Source organism: Molossus molossus, unplaced genomic scaffold (genome assembly GCF_014108415.1).
Source record: "Molossus molossus isolate mMolMol1 unplaced genomic scaffold, mMolMol1.p scaffold_m16_p_4, whole genome shotgun sequence".
In the NCBI taxonomy this organism is placed as follows: Eukaryota; Metazoa; Chordata; class Mammalia; order Chiroptera; family Molossidae; genus Molossus; species Molossus molossus.
This window is the reverse complement of record NW_023425377.1, coordinates 49484297-49499972: the sequence shown is the minus strand read 5'-3', so window position 1 is coordinate 49499972 and position 15676 is coordinate 49484297. Positions and strand designations below refer to the sequence as shown.

At 41.5% G+C, this 15676-nt stretch overlaps 1 protein-coding gene across 1 annotated transcript in view; it reads left to right on the top strand.

The window, feature by feature from the left end:
• Nucleotides 1-15423, top strand: part of BTNL9 (butyrophilin like 9) — a 41421-nt gene extending 25998 nt beyond the window's left edge. The window contains exons 10-11 of the mRNA XM_036240082.1: nucleotides 13024-13050; nucleotides 13920-15423. Of these exons, the coding sequence (XP_036095975.1) occupies nucleotides 13024-13050; nucleotides 13920-14539 (647 nt within the window). The 3' untranslated portion in view covers nucleotides 14540-15423. The remainder of the gene's footprint in view (nucleotides 1-13023; nucleotides 13051-13919) is intronic.
• The last annotated feature ends 253 nt before the right edge of the window (nucleotides 15424-15676 follow it).

Genomic DNA, 15676 nt, shown 5'->3' with positions numbered 1-15676 from the left:
CTACTAATTACAGCAGTTCTTTAACATATCTTGCAGTGCTGGTTTGGTGCTAATATATTTCATTAGCCTTTTTTTTTTTTCGTCTGGGAAGCTCATTATTTGACTTTCTATTTTGAATGATAGTCTTGCTGGATAGAGTAGTCTTGGATTCAGATCCTTGTTTTTCATGACCTTGATTACTTCATGCCACTCCCTTCTGGCCTGTAGTGTTTCTGCTGAGAAGTCGGCTGAGAGCCTTAAGAGGTTTCCTTTGTAGGTAACCTGTGGCTTATCTCTTGCTGCCTTTAGGATTCTCTCTTTGTCTTTAATTTTTGGCATTTTAATTCCTATATGTCTTGGTGTGGGCCTGTTTGGGTTCTTCTTACTTGGGGTTCTCTGTTCTTCTTGAACTTGAATGCCATCTTCCTTCACCAAGTTAAGAAAGTTTTCTTTCACTATTTCTTCAAATATATTCTCTAACCCTTGCCCATTTTCTTTCTCTTTGGGGACTCCTATGATGCAAATGTTAGTACATTTTCAGTTGACGCACAGTTCTCTTAAGCTGTCTTCCTGTTTTTTCATTGTTTTTTCCTTCTGGTTTTCTGATTGGTTGATTTTTTTTCTACCCTGTCTTCTAATTCACTGATGTGGTCCTCAGCTTCCTCTACTCTGCTCGTTAGTCCTTTCAATGTGTTCTTTTTTTTTTTTTTTTTTTTTTTTTTTAATCCTCACTGAGGACATTTTTCCATTTTTGTTCAAATACTCAGAGGGAGAGGGAGAAGGAGGGAGAGAGAAACACTGATGTGAAAGAAACACATTGAGTTGCTGCCACCCACACGACTTCGCCAGGGCCGGGGACAAACTGCAGCTGAGGTACATGCCCTAAGCAGTAACTGAATCCAGGTCTCTCTGGATCGCAGGCACACGCTGCAAGCGCTTATCCAAAAAGGCCAGGGCCCAATGTGTTCTTAATTTCTGCTATGTCATTCCTCATTTCCGCATGGTTGGTTTTCAGTGTTTCTATATCTTTACTCATGGTGCTGATGTCCTTACTCATGCTGTTGAGCTTCCTCAATATCATGGCTCTGAACTCTACCTCTGATAATTTGCTTAACTGCATTTCATTGATCTCATCTATGATAGAGTTCTCTTGTTCTTTCATTTGGAATTTGATTCTTTTTTTCACCATTTTGGCTATCTCAATGGGTTTTTGAGCCTGCAAAATTTTCTCTGTGGGTGTTGGTTTTCTGTTTGTGGCTCCCTCTACTGGGTTTGATTGAGCCTGGGTGGGTCCACATTAAACACCACTATTAAGTCTTACTTTCCTGAGTGGATTTGCAAGCACAGGAAAGGTTCTGTTGTCCTCTAGCTGTTTCCTGATGGTTAGTCATCTCAGTTACTCAGTGCCTTGGAATGTAGCTCTGATGTTCTGCATACGAGGATTTCCAGAGGGTGGGATAAATGCTGGTTGTTAATGAGCCTCAATTTGCATTTCTTTGCCTCACCTGGGAAAGGCTGAATCTCTGAGAGTGGGGCTGCTGCTTTTCCCCACCACTCTGGGAAGGAGCACACTGGCCACTGGCCTTTGTGGCTGCAACTCAGCAACAACTCTGAGTGCCCTCCAAATCTTGGGTGCCCCCACAGAGTTCCAGCTCAGTCTGCCCTCCCTCTGCTGTAGCACCCAGGTGAGTGGCTGTGGCTATTTTAGTGCTCTGTCCCAGTTCTCTGGGCTGTGGAGTGGGCTTGGTCTTTATTCCCCAAGGGCACTGTTCATAGCTAAGACTGCTGCTGTCTGTGGGCTCCCAGCCTGCCACCCTCTCACACCTCCGTGGATCCTACCAGTGTCCTTGGTTATATGGTCCTGTCCTGATGCTTTTCTGTTGCTTTTTTCCGAGTATTTGTCTTTATTTTAGTTGTAATTCCCTTTTGGTCCTGGGAGATCATCTACATATGTTCTATTCACTCTGCCTCCATTTTAGCACCCTCTAAGCCTATATTGTGTGCAGCTGTGTCACCCAGGCCTTTCTTGTGCCCCTGCACCCTGCAGGTCCTGCATGTAGCTGGATCCCTTTGGGGACCTGGCTCTATGCCTATGTTATGGGCTGCTGGGTCTCAGAGGCCTCTTTGGTGCTTCAGCACCCTGCAGGTCTTGCTGGTAACTGGATGGCACAGTCCTTGCTGGGTCACAGAGGCCTCTCTAGTGCTTCAGCACCCCACAGGTTTTATGGGTAACTAAATCACACAGTCCCTGCTGGGTCACACATGCCTCTCTGGTGTTTCAGTACCCCGCAGGTCCCGTGGTAACTAGATCGCACAGTCTTTTGGGTTGCACAGGCATCTCTAGTGCTTTGGCACCCTGCAGGTCCTGCATGTAACTGGATCATACAGTCCCTGCTGGGTCGCACAGGCGTCTCTGGTACCTCTCACCCTGTAGTTCCCACGGGTGGGCAGCTATATCACACTAGTCTCTCTGGGACTCTGGATTCCCACTGCTCTTGTGGGCTAATGAACTGCACAGACCTCTGTGGAGCCCCAGGTCCTGCCGCTGGTGACTGGGGGGTGCTGCTGCCCCATGGGGCTCAACTCCTGCTCAGCTTTTGCTGTAGTTTTGCGGGATAGGTCTCAGCTGCTGGTCTGTGCTTCTGTTGCCTGGAGATGAATGTCTGCTCCCCAGCCTCTGTTGCTGGGGGTATATCTCGACTCTGATCAGGCTGCTATTATGGGGGATCGTGCTGGGCTCCGAGCTGTCTGTGGCTTCTGCGACCAGCACTTTAGGAGCTCCACTACTGTACACTGGTCTGTGTTGACACAGAGTGTCCACTGGTCCCACGGTGCCAGGTGTGCTTGTGAGCTCAGGTTGCTGGGCCCTAGCCACTCCCACTGCCTCCTCCCAGGGAAGACCTGGCATCTTCCAAAATGGTGGGACCTCCCCGCAGTGCAGGGAGAAGCGCCCTGAAGGGCCGCTTACCGCTGTAGCTGGCTACTTGCGTCCACAACACAGAAACTTTCTGTTCCGTGGCTCTGCATTGCCCGGGTTTGGTCATCCACCTTCATATCCACTCACACTCTCTCACACACTCATCCTTCCTCTGGTCCTACCCGCCGCTATCTTCTCTACTGTGCTGTTTAGTCCTTCCAATGTATTCTTTATTTCTGCTATGTCATTCTTCATTTCTTCTTGGTGGTTTTTCATTACCAATTGGTTGGTTTTCAATGTTTCTCTATCTTTACCCATGATGTTGATGTCCTTATTAATGCTGTTGAGCTTCCTCAAGATCATAGCTCTGAATTCTACCTCTGATAACTTGTTCCACTGCATTTCATTTATCTCATCTTAGTACAGTTCTTTTGTTCTTTCATTTGGGATTTGTTTCTTTGTTTCACCATCTTGGCTATCTCAGTGGGTTTTGGAGCCTGCTAAATTTTCCCTTTGGGTGTTGGTGTTCTGCTGTTTGTGGCTCTCTCTACTGGGTTTGGATGAGTGTGGGGGGACCCACGTTAAACACCATTGTCAAGTCTTACTTTCCTGGGTAGATTTGCAAGCCCAGGAAAGGTTCAGTTATCCTCTAGCTTTTTGCCTGGAGGCTATTGGACTCAGTTACTTGATGAGCCTTGGGTTGTAGCCCTCAGCTGAATGAAAAACTCCCTCAGTTGTTCAGCGTATTAGGATTTCTTGAGGGTGGAGCAGATTCTGGTTGTTAATGAGCCTCAAATGCAAACAAATTTGCATTCCTTTGGCCCAGCTGGGTGGGGTTAAATTTCTGAAAGAGGCTGCTGCTTCTCCCTAGAGTTTCAGGAAGGAGCAAGATGCATACTGTCCTGTGTGGCCGTGACTCAACAAAAACTCTGAGTGCCCTCCAGATCTTGAGTGTCCCCACACAGTTCCAGTCCAGTCTTTTTTCCCTGTGCCAGCACCCAAGGTGAGTAGCTGTAGCTAATTTAGTGCTCTGTCCCAACCCTCTGCACTGTGAAGCTGGCTTGGGATTTTTATCCCCAAGGGAGCTGCTCACAGCTAAAACAGCTCTTGTCTGTGGGTTCCCAGCCCGCCCTCTCATGTCTCCGCAGACCGTTCAGGCTCAATTCAATGTCCTCTTTCCCTGTCTGTGGTTATATGGGTCATCTCCAGCTGCTTCTCTGTTGCTTTTTCCTGGCGATTTGTCTTTATTTTAGTTGTAATTTCAGTTTGGTCCTGGGAGATGGTCTGTGTAGCTTCCATTCACTTATTTTTCAGTATGGACATTATAATGATGTTAAATCTTACAATCCATAAACAAGGTATATGCTTCCACTTTTTTATATCTTCCTCTATTTCTTTTTTTAATACCCTGTAGTTTTCTGAGAACATGTCTTTTACTTCTTTGGTTAAGTTTATTCCTAGGTATCTTTGTTTTTTGGGGGAGGAATGGCTTTTTTAGTTTAGCTTCCTGTGAGTTCATTATTGGTGTATAGAAATGCTGTCAATTTTTTAATGTTAATTTTGTATCCTGCTACTTTGACAAATTCATTTATTAGCTCTAGTAGATTTTTGATGAAATCTTTAGAGTTTTCTATGTAAATGCCATGTCATCTGCAAATAATGTCAATTACACTTCCTTCTTTCCAATTTGGATTCCTTTTATTTTCCCTTCTTGTCTAATTGCTGTGGCTAAGACTTCCAGTATTATGTGGAAGTGGGCATCCCTGTTTTGTTCCTGTTCTTAAGGAAAATGCTTTTAGATTTTGCCCATTGAGTATGATGTTGGTTGTAGGTTTTTATATATGGCCTTCATTATATGGCCAAGATATGGTTCCTCTATTCCCACATTGCTGAGCATTTTTATCAGAAATGAGTGCTGGATTTTGTCAAATGCTTTTTCAGCATCTATTGATATGATCATATGGTTTTTATCTTTCATTTTGTTTATGTGGTATATTACATTTATTGATTTGTGAATATTATACCATCCTTGCATCCCAAAAATGAATCCCCCTTGGTCATGGTGAACAATTTTTCTGATGTATTGCTGCATCCAATTTGCTAATATTTTGTTATGTATTTTGGCATCTGTGTTCATCAGGAAAATTAGCCTGTAGTTTCCTTTCTTTGTAGTGTTTTTATCTGGTTTTGGAATTAAAATTATACTGACCTCATAAAACTAGTTTGGAAGTCTTCCCTCCTCTTGGATTTTTTGGAATAGTTTGAGAGGAATGGGTGTTAGATCTTTTTCGAATGTTTGATAAAACTTCCCCATGAAGTGTCCAGCCCTGTGCTTTTGTTTGCTGGGAGTTTCTTGATTACATCTTCAATTTTCTTAATTGTTATTGTCTGTTCAAGTTTTCTATTTCTTGTCAGTTCAGTTTTGGGAGACTATGTGTTTTTAGAAATTTGTCCATTTCACCTGGATTGTCCAATTTGTTGGCATGTAATTGTTCATAATATTTATTTTATTATCTTCTTCATTAATTTTAGAGAGAGATGAAGGAAGAGGGAGAGATACAAACATCAATGAGAGAATATCTACTGGCCACCTCATGCATACCCACCACTGGTTATTGGGCTCACAATCTAGGCATTTGCCCTGACCAGGAATCAAACTGGTGACCTCTTGGTGCATGGATTGATGCTCAACCACTGAGCCTCACTGGCCAGACTGTTCATAAAATTTTTTAAATGATCTTTTGTATTTCTGTGGTGTCAGTTGTTACTTGTCTTTCATTTCTGATTGTATTTAATTGGGTCCTCTTTTTTTGTTTCTTGGCAAGTTGACTAAGGGTCCCATAATCTTGTTTACCTTTTCAAAGAAACAGCTCTTTGTTTCATTGATCCTTTGAATTGTTTTTGTGAGCAAAGACAGTTTTATTCCCTATTATTATATATATATATATATATATATATATATATATATATATATATAAATTTTACTTTCTAGATCTTCAAGTTGTAGGGTTAGAAAATCAATTAGAATTTTTCTTCTTTCTTGAGGTAAACCTGTAGGGCTATGAACTTCCCTCTCAGGACTGCTCTCCCTGCATCCCATAAATTTTGTGTTGTTGTGTGTTCAGTTTTATTTGTTTCCAGGAAGTTTTTAATTTCTTCCTTGATCTCCTTGGTAACCCATTCATTGTTCAATAACATGCTATTTAGCCTCCACATGCTTGAATGTTTTTGCTGTAATTGATTTCTAGTTTCATGCCATTGTTATCTGATAAGATGCTTGATATGATTTTAATGTTCTTGAACTTGTAGAGACTTAGTTTGTGTCCTAACATGTGATCTATAAAAAATGTCCCATGTGCACTTGAGGAGAATGTAATTCTGCTGTTTTGGGTTGTAATTCTCTGTAGATATCTATTAAATCCATTTGATCTAGTGCATCATTTAGAGTTTCTGTTTCCTTGTTAATTTTTTTGTCTAGAGGATCTATCCAGTGATGGCAGCAGGGTGTTGCAGTCCCCTACTTATATAGGGAATAAAACTGTCTTTGTATTGTAGTGCTGTCAATTTCTTCTTTGAAGTCCTCCAGAATTTTTTTATTGGATTTTGGTGCTTTATATAAGGTGCATATATGGTTTCCAAGTTATATCCTCCTATTGGATAGACCTTTTTAATATTATATAGTGGACTTTTTTGTCTCTAGATGTGGCCCTCATTTTGAAATCTATTTTATCAGATGTGAGTATTGCTACCCCAGCTTTTTTCCCTTTCCTTTTGCTTTGAAAAAAAATTTTTTATCCCTTTACTTTCAACCCATGTGAGTCTTTTGTTGTGAGGTGGGTCTCTTGTAAACAATATATATATCAGTCAAACTTTCTTATCCATTCAGCTACTCTGTGTCATGATCAGAGTGTCTAATTCATTTACATGTATGATTATTATCGATATGTACTTCTTTATTGCCATTTTTGTTTATTCTGGTTATGTTTCTCTTCCTATTTCTTCTGCTTATTACAGCTGTCCTTTTAACATTTCTTGCAGTGGTGGTTTCATGCTAATATATTCCCTTAGCCTTTTTTTTTGTCCGGGAAGCTTTTCATTTCACCTTCTAATTTGAATGATAGCCATGCTGGATAGAGCAGTCTTGGGTTGAGATCCTTTTTTCCCATTACTTTGATTGCTTCATGCCATATCCTTCTGCTCTGTGGTGTTTCTCTAACCCTCACTTATTTTATTCAGCTTATGGCACACCTATGATGCAGATATTGTTATGTTTCATGTTGTCCCACAGTTCTCTTAGGCTGTCATCTTGTTTCTTCATTTTGGTTTTCTGATTGGGTGATTTTTTCTACTCTGTCTTTTAATTCAGTGATCTTATCTCAGTTTCTTCTACTCTGCTGTTATTCCTTCCAACGTATTCTTTATTTCTGCTATGTCATTCTTCATTTCCCATTGGTTGGCTTTCAATGTTTCTATATCTTTACCTATGATGTTGATTTTCCTCATGATTATTACTCTGAACTCTCCCTCTGATATTTTGCTTAATTCTATGTCATCTATTTCATCTCCTGCAAAATGATCTTGTTGTTTCATTTAGTATTTGTTTCTTTGTTTTACCATTTTGGCGGTCTCAGTGGGTTTTGGATCCTGCCCAATTTTCCCTGTAGGTGTTGGTGTTCTGCTGGTTGTGGCTCCCTCTACTGAATTTGGATGGGTTTGGGAGGACCCACGTTAAACACCACTGTCAAATCTTACTTTCCTTGGTAGATTTGGAAGCCAAGGAAAGGTTCAGTTATCCTCTAGCTATTTGCCTGGAGGCTATTAGTCTCAGTTACTTGATGAGCCTCGATTTGTTGCTGGCAGCAGGCTCAATTTAGCATCCTCTCTATGTCCTTGGTTATACTGGCTCTCTTCTAGCTGCTCTTCAGTTGGTTTTTCTTCATGTTCTGTCTTTATTTTAGTTTATTACAGTTTGGTCCTGTAGCTTTGTGAGGTGGTCTGTGTAGCTTTCATTCACTATGTCACCATATGCCTTTTCCTGCTCAGGCTTGCTCCCTCCAGGTTCTAGCATGAGGGAGTCAGCTTGAAAGGCACCTGAGACATACAGTAGAGAACTGAGCTGTTTGGCATCGGGGAGAGAGCTGGAGGGGGAGCTTTCTCCCAAACAGATGTTCTCTCTTTGTAATGTCTTTATCTGGGTTTGGAATTATCTGGTTATGGCCTCATAAACTGAGCTTGGAAATCTTCATTTGTCTTATATTTTGTGAATAGTTTGAAGAGGTTAGGTGTTAGTTCTTCTTTGAATGTTTGGTAAAACTCCTGTGTGAAGCCATCCAGACCAGAGCATTTGTTTGCTGGGAGTTTGATTACTACTTCAATTTCATTAGTTGTTATTGATCTGTTCAGGTTTTCTGAATCTTCCTCATTGAGATTTGAAAGACTGCATGTTTCTAGGAATTTGTCCATTTTGCCTGGTTGTCCAATTTGTTGGCATATAGTTTTTCATAGTATTTTCTTACAACACTTTGTGTTTCTGTGGTGTCAGTTGTTAATTCACATCTTTTGTTTCTGATTTAATTTATTTAGGTCCTCTCATTTTGTTTCTTGATGATTCTTGCTAAAGGTTCATCAACCTTGTTTTTCTTTTCAAAGAACCAGCTTTTGATTTTTTGTATTGCTGTTATAATGTCTATGCTATTTATTTCTGCTATAATCTTTATTATTTCTTTCCTCCTATTTACTCTGGGCTTTTCTTATTGCTCTCTTTATAATTCGTTAAGTTGTAAAAGGTAGATAGTTTATTAGTGCTATTTATTGTTTCCCAAGGTAAGCCTGTAGTGCTATAAACTTCCCTCTCAAGACTGCTTTCACTGTGTCCAGTAGATTTTAAGTTGTTGTGTGTTCAGTTTCATTTGTATCCAAAGAGGTTTTTTTTTTTTTTATCTCTTCTTTGATCTCATTGGTAACCCATTCATTGTTTAATCACATGCTATGTAGTCTCCATGTGTTTGAATGTTTTGTAGTGTTTTTATTGCAATTGACTTCTAGTTTCATGCCATTGTATCTGAGAAGGTGCTTGCATGATATGATTTCAATCTTCTTTAACTTATTGAGACTTAGTTTGTCTCTTAACATGTAGTCTACCTTTGAGAATATCCCATGTGCTCTTGAGAAGAATGTACATTCTGTAGCTTTGGGATGTAATGTTCTGTAAATGTCAATTAAATCCATCTTCTCTAGTGTGTAATTTATTGTCGTTGTTTCCTTGTTGATTTTTTTGTCTAGGTGATCTGTCCAGTAATGTCAGTGGGGTGTTAAACTATTGCTTTGTATGATTATATTGCTGTTGATGTCTCTTAAATTTCTCCAGATGTTTTAAAATATATTTGGGTGCACCTATGGTGGGTGCATATATGTTTACCAGGGTTATATTCTCTTGTTGGATTGATCTTTTAGTAGTATGTAGTGACCTTCTTTGTCTCTTGTTGTGACCTTTATTTTAAAGTCTATTTTGTCAGATAAAAGTATGGCTATCTTAGTTTTGTTTTGTTTTTTATTTCCATTTGCATGGAATTTTTTTTTCCCCATTCTTTCACTTTCATCATGTATGAGTCTTCTGTTCTGATGTGGGTCTTTTGTAGACAGCACATATATGGGTTATGTTTTCATATCATATCCATTCAGCTACCTATGTCTTTTGATGGGAGCATTTAATTCATTTAGATTGAAGGTTATTATTGATAGGTACTTATATGGCCATTTCTATTCATTATGCCTATGTCTCTCTTTATTTCTTCTTCTGACTACAGCAGTCCCTTTAACATTTCTTGCAATGCTGGTTTGGTGGCAATAAATTTCTTTAGCTTTTTTCCCCCCTTTAGTCTAGGAAGCTCTTTATTTCACCTTCTCTTTTGAATGAAAGCCTTTCTCTCTTGGTTTCAGATCCTTGCTTTTCATTACCTTGCCATTCCCTTCTGGCCTATAGTGTTTTTGTTGAAAAATCTTCTGACAGCCTTATGAGAGCTCCTTTGTAGGTAACACATTGCTTTTCTCTTGCTGCCTTTAAGATTCTCTTGTCTTTAATTTTTTGCATTTTAAGGAAGTTTTTAGCCATTATTTCTTCAAACAGATTCTCTATTCCTTGCTCATTTTTTTTTTTTCTTCTGGTATTCCTGTCATGTGGAATTTGTTACATTTGATGTTGTCCCACAGTTCCTATAAACTGTCCTCTGTTTATTAAAATTGTTTTTTTGTTGTTGTTGTTTTTGGTACTCTAATTGAGTGATGTTTTTTCTGCTCTGTATTCTAATTTGCTGATCTTATTCTCAGCTTCCTCTATCTTCTCTTTATTCCTTCCAGTATATTCTTTATTTCTGCTATGTCACTCTTCATTTCTGACTGGTTGTTTTCATAGTTTCTATATCTTTATTTCATGCTGTTGGGTATCCTTATAATCATTACTCTAAATTCTATATCTGATAAACTGCTTGTCTTCATTTTATTTAGCTCTTTTTATGGAGATTTCTCTTGTTTTTTTTCATGTGGGGTTTGTTTATTTGTCTCCCTATTTTGGCTGCCTTTGTGGATTTTTTCTTTGTATTGGGTAGATCTGCTATGACTCCCAGTCATGATAGGGTGGCCTTATGTAGTAGGTTACTCGTAGGACCCAGTGGCACAGTCTCCTTAATCACTAGACCTAGGTGCTCTAATAATATCTCTTGTGTGCTTGGTGTGGGCCTCCTGTTGTATTTGTGTCTTGATTACTATTGGCTCATCTGTCCCTGGTATTTGCCCTTAGGCTGGCTGACAGTGAGGCTCAACCCCCAACACAGTGTGCAGGCTGCTGTGCAGGTGCTTATCACATGAAGCACAATTTGCCTTAGCAGAGTTTGGAGACTGCCAATATCTCCCTGTGACTATACTGCTTGTGAAACTTATTGGATTATGCTCTGTTGATGACTGAAGCTGGCCATTGGATTTATTGATTTTAGGTCTTTTGGAGGGTCTGTGGTGCAGGCCAGTGTCAGACGTTGTTTGTGACTGGCTTTGATTATTCTGGAGCTGTCAGCAATCTGCAGCTTGTGGTTCCCTCTGCTGGGGCTAAGTGTGTATGGAAAAACACCAAGGTCTGCTTTTATTAGCCCCAGGCAGAGGAGCAGGTCAGGCAAGGACTCAAATCATCCAGAGATCTGCCTCTGCCTGTAGGTTTACTGTTAGTCTTAGTCACTTAATGAGCCTCAAGTTGTAGTCCTCAACATGTTGTAAACTCCACAGGGTGGGGTGACAAAATTTCCAATGGGGGGGAGCAATTGCTAAGCCACAAACTGTGGCTAAAGCTGCATCGATGAGAAAAGTCTGCCTGAGAAAGATGGCTTCTGCAGTGTGGGGAAATAATTTAGCACAGAGATCCTGGTGGCTGCCTTCCCAGCTCTCTCCTCAGCACCACCAACTCCAGACTCTCCTCACACATCTCTAGTCCACTCTGCCCTGCCTCTGCCAGAGCCCAAGGTGAGTGGCTGCAAATGAAATTTAGTGCATTGCTCCTTTAAGAAGGTGTCTGTGTTCCTAGCCATCTCTCCTTGCTGGACAGAACACCCAGTGCTTTTCAGAGCCAGATGTTATGTGGGCACCTTTCCCAGTTCCATTACTCTGGGCTGGGGAGCCAAGCTTGTGGTTTAAACCCAAGACTTCTCAAGGGGAACCCCCACAGCTGAGATTTTTCTCCAGCACAAAGTTGCTGCCTATGGGAGCCCAGCCAGCCCTCTTCATGCCTCCACATTTCCTGCCAGTCTTAATGTGGGCTCTTCTTTATGTTCTTGGTTATAATGGTTCTCTCCTGCTAGTTTTCAGTTGGTTATTCAGGATGATTTTTTTTTTTTTTTTTTTTGTATTTTAGTTTCAATTCCAGGTTTGTCCTTGGAGAAGGTCAGTGCAACTTCCACTTAATCTGCCACCATCTTGGAAATCCCTCTAATTCATCACATTTTTACCTATGGCTTGTTTACCTATGGTTTAGTGTTTTGTTGAAGTAGTTAGTCTTTCCTCACATTTAAGTCACAAAAATTCTCTTATACTTTCTTTTTTCTCTTTATATGTATAGTTCTTTAATCCATCTGAATTTTGCTGTTACATGTGATATTAAATGATAATCCAGTGATTTTTCTCCATATAGATAGTCGATTTTTTCAATGCCATTTACTACATCATCTTTGATTTCCCCATTTATGTGGGTGTCACCTTTAGTGCATACTTGGTTCCCATGTTTAGATGGGTCTGTCTATTGGCCACCTATTATGTCATTGTTTCTACTACTATTGCTTTGACAGTACTTCAAAGTACAAGCTCTCCTTTTGCACTTCCTTTTTAAAGTTAATGAACCCTTTTAAAATATAAATTTTAGAATAAATTTATGAAGTTCTTTTAAAAAATCCAAAAGTACTTTTGCATAGGATTGCTTTGAATTTAAATTTAGGAAGAATCAGCATCTTTATAAAATTAAGGAATTCTATGCAAGAGCTATATGTTTATAAAGTTCTATTGGTTATTTTCATGCAAAACTAGGGTTGAAAAGCCCTGCTGTAAATTTATGGAGCTCTGAAAATGTCTTCTATTGTTTTTGCTATTTTGTGACTTGGTGATTTTTCTGTTGCAAAACAGAACAAGAGCAAATGGACCGGAAATCTACTTAGAATGGCTCACATTAAGAAAGGAGGCAAGACAGGTTATCGAGAGGACATGTTAGGACAGAAGCCAACTTCTGCTGGGCCTCCTGGGGACTGAGCTTGCCATTCAGAGATTGAGGCATTCTCTCCATCCTCAGGACACCCATGGTGCTTGTATTAGTTCTTTTTGCCTACATGCTCTGTTCTCCTGCCATTCCTAGCACAACTTCAGCCTTCACACAGCTTTGGTATAATAACCCAGCACTGACACCACCCCCTTACTCAATCCTGAATACCCTGGAATATACTGTAGTAGATTCAGGCCAGTCTGGACCTAAACCAGCTGTTATGGTGGGAATGGGGTTATTCAGTGTTACTATGTCCCTCATGTATCTTGAACCTCTCTCAAGGTTCCAGGGTTACTGACTCAGCTCTCTGAGCCTCATTGTCCTCTCTGTTTGTTTTCAGAATGGAGAGCAGCCCAAAAATATGCAGGTAACTGAAACCAAGGAACTGTGATGTGACTTAAGTTGACTGGATCTTAAATAGAGGGAGGTGGAGAGATCTGAGATTAGAGGAAGGGTTTTCTAGAAGCCAGTATGAGCCTGCACACAAAGACACACAAGTCCACTTGCACACATAGAACATGACACACACACCTGCATATGCACATATGCATGCTTGTGTGCATACATGTAATGCATACATTCATGTCCACATACATGTCCCCACATGCATATATCTTTCTTGGTTTTACTGGGTCTTTCCATCTGCAGAAGGCTGTTTGTAGGAGCGAATACATAGTTTGTAAGGAATCTTCAGATATCTGACAGAAGGGATCCTTTGAGTTAACCATCCATCAAATGAGTGTGTTTTGGCAGCTATGGTGCTGGAGTACAGGGCACTAGACTAGATGATCTTAGATCTCCTTCAGTTTTAAAATCCTAAAATTGCTTTAAAACCAAGGCCTAGAGTTCTGTCATGCTCTCTAGTTCACGCTGGTGGTGAGACCAGCAGGAACTAGCACCAGCCTTAGGCTCCTTCCCCTTGACCAAGACTTGAAGGCAGTGAGTCCTCCTCTATTCCCAGGAGCCTTCCTTGTTTGCTAGCTCTCCTCTCCATGGCACCCAGTATAAAATTCAGGAAACGTCTAATTCAGGAAAGAAATAGGATTGATTCCTCTTATCACATTCAAATGCTCCAGGGTGACTTTCACACCACTTCAGTCTCAGGGTATTTTGAGTTGAGGGTGCGAATAAATATTCCACCAATTTCTCAAGAACTAGATGTTGACCTGTCCAGGGGAGGAGAAAGGTAGGGCCCAGAACCATCCTCTCAAGCACTAACCCAGTGCCTTTGCACAGTGGATGTGACTCTGGATTCCGCCTCGGCACACCCCAGTCTGGAGGTCTCCCAGCATGGCAAGAGAGTGTCCTCCCGTGAGGCTCCAGTGGTACTGGGAGACCTACAGGGGTTCCCTGAGCAGACGTGTGTGCTGAGCAATGAGCGCTTCCGTGCTGGCCGCCACTACTGGGAGGTCGACGTGGGCCGGCGCAGCCGCTGGTTCCTGGGCGCCTGTCTGGAGGGGGTGGCACGTGCAGGGCCAGTGCGCCTGAGCCCGGCTACTGGCTACTGGGTGATGGGGCTGTGGAATGGCTGCGAGTACTTTGTCCTGGAGCCACAGCGTGTGGCACTCTCCCTGCGTGTGCCACCCAGGCGCGTGGGCATCTTCCTGGACTACGAAGCAGGAAAGCTGGCCTTTTTCAATGTGTCAGACGGCACCCACATCTTTACCTTCACCGACACTTTCACGGGACCGCTCTGTGCATACTTCAGGCCCAGAGCCCCTGATGGTAGTGAACACTCGGATCCTCTCACCATCTGCCCGTTGCCAGTTCGAGGGACACGCATCCCTGAAGAAGATGACGGTGACACCTGGGCACAACCTTATGAGCCCTCGGACTCCGCAGTGGACCTGTGGTGAGGCACTCTCCTGGCCACAAGGCTAGGTCCTACGCAGCTTCCTTGGGAGTGGAGGAAGCATCACCAAAATGCCAGCAAAGGCGACTCAGTACAGCAGAAAAGAAACGGAGAGAGGGACTTGGCGTGTGTAGATGTGTATGTGTGTGTTTGTAATCTTCTTTAAGAAAAAGAGTCAATTCCAAAGCTGTGTGTATTATAGGATTGAGCAAATGAGTAAAAATATATTGATGTTGCCGGGACCCAGGATGCTCACTGTAAAAGAGGAAAGGGATCTGGGAAGGGGAAAGAAGGTATACACGTGATTGGATTAGAGGTGTCAGTTAATTTGCATATTTATATATGTTTTTGTATGTATTTTTTAGTTCGTAAGAAATGAATTCACCTAGAGCTCAAATTCCAGTTGTAAATGTCAATTCCCACTTAAATGAACTTGGGAAATGGCTGATTACAGGGCTGGGACTGAGAAAGCACAAAGTGAATCTGGACTATTTTGTGCCTTAAAGTACAAACATGCTCAAAACCTGATGGGGACACAGCAAAACGACATAGGAGCTAAGATGAGGAGGCTCCATTGACCAATTGTGGGACAATTTGAACATTAAAGAGAATAATGACAAGAATTGCTCAACAAGGAGTTGAGCAAATAAATTTCACCAAATGAGTTGAGAGTCGGGTTTCTCAGAGAAAGAAAATATAAAAAACAGAAAGGGGAAAGGAGAGAGTGAAAGAATGACTCTGTGAGCTCATGGTTTTTACTATGTATAGATAGATGGAACACACAAATGTGATAGATAGGATGAATGGAGGTGTGAGCATACATATTGTTCCTGGCTCTGCTTTGAGGACTTAGAAACAATAGCATCCCGCCCTGGCTAGTTTGGCTCAGCGGTTAGAGCGTCAGCCTGTGGTCCGGAGAGACCCGGGTTTGGTTCCCGCTAAGGGCACGTACTTCGGTTGCAGTTTGTCCCCGGCCCTGGTTGGTCGTGCGGGTGGCAGCCACTCGATGTGTCCCTTCACGTTGATGTTTCTCTCTCTCTCTCCCTTCCTCTCTCTCCCTCCCACTCTATCTGTACAAAAAATGGAAAAATATCCTCGGGTGAAGGATAAAAAAAAAAAAAAGAAAAGAAAGAAACAATAG